The sequence below is a fragment of the Muntiacus reevesi genome, chromosome 11 (genome assembly GCF_963930625.1).
Source record: "Muntiacus reevesi chromosome 11, mMunRee1.1, whole genome shotgun sequence".
Taxonomy (NCBI): domain Eukaryota; kingdom Metazoa; phylum Chordata; class Mammalia; order Artiodactyla; family Cervidae; genus Muntiacus; species Muntiacus reevesi.
The window spans coordinates 37,130,086-37,140,250 of NC_089259.1; the positions used below are offsets into that span (position 1 = coordinate 37,130,086).

At 47.1% G+C, this 10,165-nt stretch overlaps 1 protein-coding gene across 1 annotated transcript; it reads left to right on the forward strand.

The window, feature by feature from the left end:
• Nucleotides 1-1,272: 1,272 nt before the first annotated feature.
• Nucleotides 1,273-4,900, forward strand: LOC136144225 (uncharacterized). The gene is made up of 2 exons (XM_065901938.1): nucleotides 1,273-3,929; nucleotides 4,678-4,900. The coding sequence occupies exons 1-2, from the start codon at nucleotides 1,282-1,284 to the stop codon at nucleotides 4,790-4,792; spliced, it is 2,763 nt and encodes a 920-aa protein (XP_065758010.1). The 5' UTR covers nucleotides 1,273-1,281; the 3' UTR covers nucleotides 4,793-4,900.
• The last annotated feature ends 5,265 nt before the right edge of the window (nucleotides 4,901-10,165 follow it).

Consider the following 10,165-nt stretch of genomic DNA (forward strand, 5'->3'; position numbering starts at 1 on the left):
TCGCAACCCCCTCCGAGAGAAGCTCCCACGGGTGAACCGAGAGGTTTAAAAGGGCCAACGGGAACTGACCATGAGGGGGGACCGGCACTGGGGACCCGGGGGAGAACTAGGGGAGATAGAGGTGGGCAAGACCCTGGGGACCCAGAGTTACCTTCATCCACTGTTCAGGCGCTCCCCGTCCGAGTGGGACCAGCTAACCCGGACGGAGAGTGAACCTATCAGTACTGGCCCTTTTCCACGAGTGACCTGTACAATTGGAGAACCCAGAACCCTCCTTTCTCAGAGAAACCCCAAGGCCTCATTGACCTCTTAGATTCCATTTTGTTCACTCATAACCCCACCTGGGACGATTGTCAACAGCTGTTGCAGGTGCTCTTCACCACGGAAGAACGGGAGCGAATCCTGGCAGAGGCACGGAAACGGGTCCCGGGGGCCGACGGGAGACCAACCGCCCAGCCTCATCTCGTGGACGAGGGGTTTCCTCTGTTGCGGCCTAACTGGGATTTTGAGCGGGTGGAGGGTAGGGAGCATCTCCGAGTGTACCGCCAGACTCTAATGGCTGGCCTGCGGGCTGCAGCAAGAAAGCCGACGAATCTGGCAAAGGTAAATCTAGTAAGGCAAGAGCCCACTGAGAGCCCAGCAGCCTTCCTAGAGAGGCTGATGGAAGCTTTCAGGCAATATACACCTATGGACCCCCAGGCTGAGGAGTCACGCGCTGCAGTTCTGTTAGCGTTTGTAAATCAGGCAGCCCCAGATATTAGGAAGAAATTACAAAAGGTAGAGGGATTGGGAGAACAGACAATACAGGATTTACTGAAAGTAGCTGAAAAGGTATTTAATAATAGGGAGACCCCAGAAGAAAGGGAAGAACGAATTCGACGGGAGGAAAGGGAATTAGCTGAGAAGATCAGGAAAGAAGATAGGGAACATAGGGCGAGGGAAAACCGGAAGAACCAGAGGGAGCTAGCCCAGATCCTTTTTGCTGGGATAAAGGCCGGAACAGAATTGAGGGAACCTCGAGACCCCCGGATGGGAGAAAAAGAAAAACCAAAAAGGCAGGCCCTAAAGAAGGATCAGTGCGCCTACTGCAAAGAACAGGGGCACTGGAAAAACGAGTGCCCTAAGAGGGACTCAAAGAGAGGAATGACCCAGAGAGAGAAAATTTCCCCTGGAACTCGAGTTCTATATGCGGGGGAAGACAGTGACTAGGGGAGTCAAGACTCGGTGCCCCTCCCCGAGTCCTGGGTAACCATACATGTGGAGGGGAAACCCGTTGGCTTCATGGTAGATACTGGCGCCCAACACTCTGTTTTAAATAAAAAACTGGGACCAATGTCTAAAAAAACCAGCTTAGTGCAAGGAGCCACGGGGACAAAAAGATATTGTTGGACCACAGAACGGAAAGTAAATCTGGGGACCCACCAGGTGTCCCATTCGTTTTTGGTGATACCAGAATGCCCAGCCCCTCTACTTGGACGGGACTTGTTGACTAAAGTTAATGCTCAGATCCATTTTGACCCTGGGGGAATGTCAGTCACGGATGGACTTGGACAACCGATACATGTCTTGTCCCTAGCCTTAAGAGATGAATACAGACTTTTTGTGCCTAAGCCCTCAGAGACCATAGCACTAGATGTACAACCGTGGGTCCATAAATACCCATTGGCCTGGGCAGAAACGGCAGGGATGGGACTAGCCAAACAGAGACATCCGGTCGTCATCGAGCTAAAGGCAGAGGCAGTTCCTGTGAGGGTGAAACAGTACCCCATGAGCCAGGAAGCTCGGCGGGGGATCACTCCCCACATTCGACGTCTCATGGATGCCGGAATTCTCAGGCGATGCCAATCCCCTTGGAACACCCCCTTACTGCCGGTGAAGAAGCCAGGGGGGACAGATTACAGACCTGTCCAAGACCTGCGAGAAGTCAACAAGCGGGTGAGTGACATACACCCCACTGTCCCTAACCCATATACCCTCCTGAGCAGTTTACTGCCTGAGTACACTTGGTATACTGTGTTGGACTTGAAGGATGCCTTTTTCAGCCTACCCCTGGCGGCCCAGAGCCAGGAGATATTTGCCTTTGAGTGGACTGAGGGGGAGGGCCAGCCGGTAGTACAATTAACTTGGACCCGTCTCCCACAGGGGTTCAAGAATTCCCCTACCTTGTTTAATGAGGCTCTGAGTGAGGACCTCTGCGAATATCGGGCTTGCCACCCAGAGGTCATTCTGCTACAATATGTAGATGACCTCATGTTGGCTGTAACCACAGAGGAGGCATGCAGCCGTGCCACCGGGGACCTCTTACAGACCCTAGGCATCTTGGGGTATCGTGCTAGCGCAAAGAAGGCACAAATAGCCCGGCAAGAGGTCACCTATTTGGGGTATAAGATCCGGCAGGGACAAAGGTGGCTAACTCAGGCCATGAAAGAAACAATATTGCAGATACCAGAGCCCAAAACCCCTCGCCAGGTGAGAGAGTTTCTGGGGACTGTTGGATATTGCAGACTGTGGATTATGGGGTTTACTGAGAAGGCCCGGCCCTTGTATGAGGGAAGTAAAGAGACCCCAAACTGGACTTGGACTGAGCCAATGAAAAAGGCTTTCCAGACGCTTAGACAGGCCCTACTAGAAGCCCCAGCCCTTGCCCTGCCTAACCCAAATAAGCCATTCCAGCTGTTTGTAGATGAGAAGCAAGGAATAGGAAAGGGGGTCTTGACGCAACAATGGGGACCATGGAAGCGGCCGGTAGCATACCTTTCGAAGCGATTAGACCCGGTGGCCGCTGGGTGGCCCCCTTGCCTTCGCATCATTGCAGCTACAGCCCTCCTCGTCCGCGACGCTGACAAGTTGACGTATGGACAGCAACTCTCGGTGTACACCCCCCACGCCATCGAAGGGGTTTTAAAGCAGCCGCCGGGTAAGTGGATCTCCAATGCCCGCTTGACACACTACCAGGCCTTGCTGCTCGATGCCCCACGGGTGCGTTTTCAGACCCCTTGCTTCCTAAATCCGGCCATGCTCCTACCTAACCCAGAGAAGGACCGCCCTCTCCATGACTGCAATGAGATACTGGCTGAGGCCCTGGCGGCACGAAAAGACTTAACTGATGTTCCCTTAAGCAACAGTGAGCTAGTATGGTTCACCGATGGGAGCAGCTATGTAAAAGATGGGCAAAGGAAGGCGGGAGCCGCCATAGTTGATGATTCAGGGCAGACGATATGGGCTCAGACACTTCCCCCAAACACTTCTGCGCAAAAAGCAGAATTGATTGCCCTAATACAGGCTCTAGAGCAAGCCAAAGGGAAGAGAGTCACCATTTATACTGACAGCCGATATGCTTTCAGCACTGCCCATATTCAAGGTCCCATATACCAAGAAAGGGGATTTCGGACAGCTGAGGGAAAAGAGGTCAAAAATCTGCCCGAGATTCGCAGGCTCCTGGAGGCTGTCCAACTGCCCCGGGCAGTAGCAATAGTACATGTCCCCGGTCACCAGAAAGGAGAAGACCTTAAGGCGCGGGGCAATCGTGCCGCTGATGCGGCCGCTCGAGAAGCGGCTAGCCGGGACTACGCCGCCCCCATATTAGCTGTGGGACTTCCACCTCCTGGTATGGGGACTCTGCCGCCAGTCCCCGACTATTCCCTCCCTGATCTCGCTTGGATCAACAAGGATGCCACCCTCCAGAAGGATGACCAAGATGGATGGTACCGGGACCAAAACAACAACCTGATATTGCCTGCCACCCTGGGTCGTCACCTGTGTGAACACCTGCACACAACTACCCACTTGGGAGAAAAAAAGACCCTAACACTTCTCCAGACGGCCTGCCTGAGGTTCCCTCGACAAAATGCAGCTGTACGAGAGATAATTCAAGCCTGCGAAGCGTGCCAGCTGATGAGGGCAGAGAAGAAGCAGCACTCGGGAATGAGGTACCGGGGGGAGGAGCCAGGGCAACACTGGGAGATAGATTTCACTGAGGTAAGGCCAGGCAAGTACGGGTATCGCTATCTGTTGGTTCTGGTAGATACCTTCTCGGGGTGGGTAGAAGCTTTCCCCACTAAGGGAGAGACAGCAATAGTGGTTGCTAAGAAGATCTTAGAGGAGATAGTGCCTAGGTATGGGCTGCCGGTGACTATGGGCTCTGATAACGGACCTGCCTTTGTGAGCCAGATTGTACAAGGGCTGGCCCAAGCTCTGGGGACGAAATGGAAGTTACATTGCGAATATAATCCCCAGAGCTCAGGACAGGTTGAGAGAATGAATCGGACCCTAAAAGAAACTTTGACAAAGTTGGCAATAGAGACTGGCGGGGACTGGGTGACCCTCCTTCCCTTTGCACTCTTTCGGGCGCGTAACACCCCTTATAAGCTGAATCTTACTCCTTTTGAGATTTTATATGGGAGACCCCCTCCTGTGTATCCTATTTTCGAAGGAAAATGCCTGCCACCCCCTACTTTGGGACAATTCCAGCAAACTCTGATGGCATTAAGTAAGGTGCATAACCATGTTTGGAAATTGATTCGAGAGATACACGAGGGCCAAAACAGGAGGGCTCTTCCCTCACATAATATTGGCCCAGGTGATTGGGTTTGGGTAAAACGACACCAATCTAGAGTATTAGAACCTAGATGGAAAGGCCCTTATGTTGTTCTCCTTACCACTCCTACTGCTGTCAAGGTCGACGGAATTGGACCCTGGGTTCACTGCAATCACGTGCGGCAAGCCACGCCGGAAGAACAGGAAAAAGCACGAGCAGAATGGAAGGCGAGTCCTCACCCGTCAAATCCTTTGAAACTGAAACTCGCCCGCCGGGAGGCCTCCTAATTCTCCTGCTGATGGCAGCTCTCATCGACCCAGGAGCGACCAGTCATAACCCCCATCAACCTGCTAAGATCACCTGGAAACTCAGCGACGGGCAAACTCATGAGCTGCTCAATGAGACATCAGGAATCCACTCTCCGAACACCTGGTGGCCGGACCTGAACTTCGACCTCTCAAGCCTCTTCGCAAAGCAGGACGGTCTCTATGATAAGTATTATAAGGATGGGATAAAAAACCATAGGTTGGGGTTCTGGGCTTGCCCGGGCTATGTAAGAAATAACTGGAAAACCTGTGGTGGCATAGAAAGCTATTATTGCAGGAGCTGGAGTTGTGTGACCTCTTGTGATGGACCCCAGAGGTGGGATGTCGGAAACAGAGATCTAGTTAGCTTCACCTTCAAGGACCGTAGACACCATGGCCCTCAGGTACGAGTACAATTTAACCAGGAACGGGCGAAAAAAGAAAACCACTGGACCTCAGGACTGACTTGGGGTTTTCAGCTTCATGTAAATTGGCCCGGCCCCTACCCAGGCGAGCTTTTGATCATTAAACAGGTTATTGAGCCAGTGCAGGTACATAGTTTAGGTCCCAATCTGATCAAAACGTTACAGGGGCACAAGGCGACCCCCAAGCCAACTACCTTCAGACCAAGCTCGCCGGGAACATTTAACATCTCCTCTACTCCGAGCCTTAGAGGCAAATTGACAGAGACCCCTGGCCCTCTGGCTGTTACCATTAGCTCAACAATTCAGGACCCCCTATGGGCCTTAGTGAATGCAGCCTTTACGGTCTTAAACCATACCAACCCTAACGCGACCCAGTCCTGTTGGCTTTGTTATAATCTTCACCCACCCTTTTATGAGGCTATAGGCCTCAATGTCTCTTACCACTTGTCTTCAGGCCAGAACCCGCCCCAATGCCGATGGGAAGAACGCAAGGTTGGCCTCACAATGAATGAAGTTTGGGGACAGGGACTCTGTTTGGGCACAGTGCCACGTGATAAAACTCCCCTCTGTGCCCGGACTATCAGTAACCTACGCTTACATGGCAAAAATTGGATTGTGCCAGAGGCTGGGGGTTGGTGGATTTGTTCACATACTGGGCTAACCCCATGTTTAAATGTGAAGGTTTTTAACCAGAATCAAGAATTCTGTGTCCTGGTTGCTGTAATGCCAAAAATCTTATACCACTCTGAAGAGGTTATGTACTCACATTGGGACCAGGAATTGCTAAGACAAAAGAGAGAGCCAATCAGTGCGATTACCATGGCAGCCTTGTTCAGTCTTGGGCTGGCAGGAGCAGGGACAGGAATAGCTTCACTGTCTCTGCAAGGCCAAGGGTTTTCCTCCCTACGAGCCGCCATAGATGAAGATATAGCTCGCATAGAAAAATCAATCAGCCACTTAGAGAAGTCTCTGACTTCATTGTCTGAAGTGGTCTTGCAGAATAGGAGAGGATTAGACTTAATTTTTCTCCAACAGGGTGGGGTCTGCGCGGCTCTGGGAGAAGAATGTTGTTTCTATGCAGACCATACAGGAGTGGTAAGAGAATCTATGGCAAAAGTGAGAGAAGGGCTGGCGCAACGTAAGAGGGAACGAGAGGCCCAACAGGGATGGTTTGAGTCTTGGTTTCAACGCTCCCCCTGGCTGACCACCTTAGTTTCCACCCTCCTGGGGCCACTTATAGTGCTATTATTAACACTTACATTTGGCCCTTGTATTTTAAACCGGCTAATGTCATTTATTAAAGAACGTCTCAATACAATTCAGATTATGGTATTAAGGCAGCAATATCAGATGGTAGCCCAGGATGAAGAGAAAGATTCCTCTATAGGAACAAGAAGACAGGGGGGAATGTGAGGCTGCCAGGGTTAATTCCATGACAGGCAGCCTGGACCTAAGTTTTAGCTTTCCCCGAAATGGTAAGATTCCCCACCCCCATCAGGTAACCTGAAGCCAGCCAATCAATATGCGCCCAGTAAGAGACAAAGGGGAAAGCTGAAAAGCCCGCGAAAGCCCAGGTTTGAGAAAGCCCGCGAAAGCCCAGGTTTGAAAAAGCCCGCGAAAGTCTGTACCAATAGAATTGCTTTGTAAACATGTAACCAATCCGCTTAAGCCAGCTACTAATTGATTATGCATGTCTTATAAATTTCTGTAACAGCTTGGGCTCAGGGCTTTTCTGACCCTGCACCACTGTGATGGCGGAGGCAGAAGGCCCTGGCTCGAGTCAGTAATAAACTTCCCTTTTTTTGCGAGTTGCATTGCCTTGGAAGCCTTCTCTCTTCCCGCTCGGGGATTCGGACATCGGGCATAACAACCTCTTTCCCCTTTATTTTAAATAAGTGGACAGATTTTTTGTTGCTTTTTGTTCACTTTTGTCCATCTTGTAACAAAGCTAACATATTCTTTTTTTCTAAATGATATACAGTTTAATGGTCTCGACTCCATCATTAGATCACACACTTAAATTAGCTTTGGCTTCCCCATACTTTTAAAATTTGTACTAAGAATCTTCATCTAGATGCATGATATAAATCAATTATTTCCTAAAATCCTGCCTTCTGCTGTGTATTAACTTCATTTAAAAAGTTTAGTGTCACTGGAAAAGCATACTTTTATTTCAGAATACACACTACATATTCAAAAATTATCACAAGGCAGTTTTATATTTTTTGAATTTAAAGCCTCATAAGAATAGTTAGTGTGGATGGTGATTGTAGGCCACGAAATTAGAAGACAATTGCTTCTTGGAAGGAATGCTATGACAAACCTAGAGAGTGTATTAAAAATAAAAGACATCACTTTACTGACAAAGATCTGTATAGTCAAGGCTATGGTCTTTCCAATAGTCATGTGCAGATGTTAGTTGGGCCACAGAGAAGGCAGAGTGCTGAAGAATTGATGCTTTTCAACTGTGGTGCTGGAGAAGACTTGGATCAAACCAGTCAATCCTAAACAAAATCCACCCTGAAAACTCACTGGAAGAACTGATGCTGAAACTCAAATGCTTTGGCCACATGATGTGAAGAGTTGACTCATTGGAAAATAACCTAATGTTGGTAAAGGCTGAGGACAAAGGAGGAGAAGAGGGCAACACAAGATGAGATGATTGGATGGCATCAGCAATTCCATGGACATCAACTTAGGCAAACTCCCAGAGATGGTAAGGGATAGGGAATCCTGGTATGCTTCCTTCCACGGAGTCACATATGGCACAACTTGGTGACTGAACAGCAACAATAGCAAAATCATTTTGTATTTTTATACTTAGGATTTTGCTTTTATTTTGAATATCTATTCTGCCAGGGCAAAGTTCCCATTGAATCCCATGCACTGATCATCTTAGCGGATTTGCTTATGAAACAAATTCAGACTATGCAGTGAAATATACAGTGAATATGGTGAGGTTGTGGAGATAGTGGAATATACAGTGGAGAATAAACAGTGGAGATAGCTGCAATAGTGGAGAATATAGAGTGGAGATAGTGGAATACACAATGGAGATACTGGGGAGAAAGAAAGGCAGAGAAACCAGAGATCAAATTGCCAACATCTGTTGGATCATAGAAAAAGCAAGAAAGTTCCAGAAAAACATTTACGTCTGCTTTATTGATTATACCAAAGCCTTTGACTGTGTCAATCACAACAAACTATGGAAAATTCTTCAAAAGATGGGAATACCAGATCACCTAATCTGCCTCCTGAGAAATCTGCATGCAGGTCAAGAAACAAGTTAGAACTGAACGTGGAACAACAGACTGGTTCCAAATTGGGAAAGGAGTATCTCAAGACTGTACATTGTCACTCCGCTTATTTAACTTATATGCAAATTATATCATTTGAAATGCTTGGCTGGATGAAGCACAAGGTAGAATCAAGATTATGCTGGGAGAAATATCAATGACCTCAGATATGCAGATGACACCACCCTTAAGGCAGAAAATGAAGAGGAACTAAAGAGCCTTTGGTGAAAGAGGACAGTGAAAAAGATGGCTTAAAACTCAACATTCAAAAAACTAAGATCATGGTATCTGCTCCCTTCACTCCATGCCAAATAAATGGGGAAACAATGAAAACAGTGATAGACGTTATTTTCCCAGGCTCCAATATCACCACAGATGGTGACTGTCACCTTGAAATTAAAAGACATTTTCTCCTTGGAAGAAAAGCTATGACCAGCCTAGACAACATATTCAAAAGCAGAGCCAACAAAGGTCTGTCTAGACAAAACTATGATTTTACCAGTAGTCATGTATGGATGTGAGAGTTGGACCATAAAGAAAGTTGAGCACCAAAGAATTGATGCTTTTGAACTGTGGTGTTGGAGAAGACTCTTGAGAGTCCCTTGTACTGCAAGGAGATCAAACCAATCAGTCCTAAAGGAAATCAGTCCTGAATATTCATTGGAAGGACTGATGCTGAAGCTGAAGCTCCAATACTTTGGCCACCTGATGCAAAGAACTGATTTATTGGAAAAGATCCTGATGCTGGGAAAGGTTGAAGGCTGGAGGAGAAGTGGAAGACAGAGGATGAGATGGTTGGATGGCATCACCAACTTGAGGGACATGAGCTTGAGTTAGCTCCAGAAGTTGGTGATGCAAAGGGAAGCCTGGCATGCTGCAGTCCATGGGAACACAAAGAGTCAGACACAACTGAGTGACTGTACTGAAGTGAGGTTAGTTTTACTCTGGATTTATCATGTCATTTTTTTTTGGCAATTGCAAATTTTTTCATTGCCAAATCTACAAACATGTTAATTTGGCTAAGTTTTTGAATGTAAATAAATTGTTAATGCATATCTATATTTATTAAAATTATTTTCCATATCTAAATTTCTTTTTCCTATTGTTTTGTTAATGATGAGACAATCTTTTGAGAAGCATACTGAAGAAATAGTTTTCCAAAACTGGTATATTCCAAATAAATGGTCACCTATTAAATATGTTCTTGTGAAAAATCAAAATGGCCTCCTTTAGAGTTGATGGGAGTAAAGGAGAGTTCACTAAAGTTTTGTGTTCCAGGAAAGAAAAACAGGTATTTTAAAAATTGCATACATCAGAATGACCTGGGATGTTATTAGTACATCAAAATTTTAAAAAGATAAATTGGTAGATTTATTTAAAATGTTCTAAGGTAAACTATAAAATGTACTAAAATCTTTAACCTTTAAATAAACACTAGTAGTTATGAAGGAAAATATTCATACTCGTAATTATATACTCATTATTTTTGTTCTCAAAATCCTTCAAGCTTTCCTGCCATCAGGAATTTCTCACTGGCCAACATTTGTACTATTGACCCCTCTGCTTGCTTTCATATTGGTTTCCTTCTTCCTCCTCTGATAG

What these genes read in the sequence shown, in the direction of transcription:
- LOC136144225 (XM_065901938.1), top strand. Translation starts at nt 1,282, where the DNA reads ATGGTAGATACTGGCGCCCAACACTCTGTTTTAAATAAAAAACTGGGA. An exon ending in AAGCAGCACTCGGGAATGAG is followed by an intron (nt 3,930 to 4,677) that starts GTACCGGGGGGA and finishes ACTGCTGTCAAG; the next exon opens with GTCGACGGAATTGGACCCTG.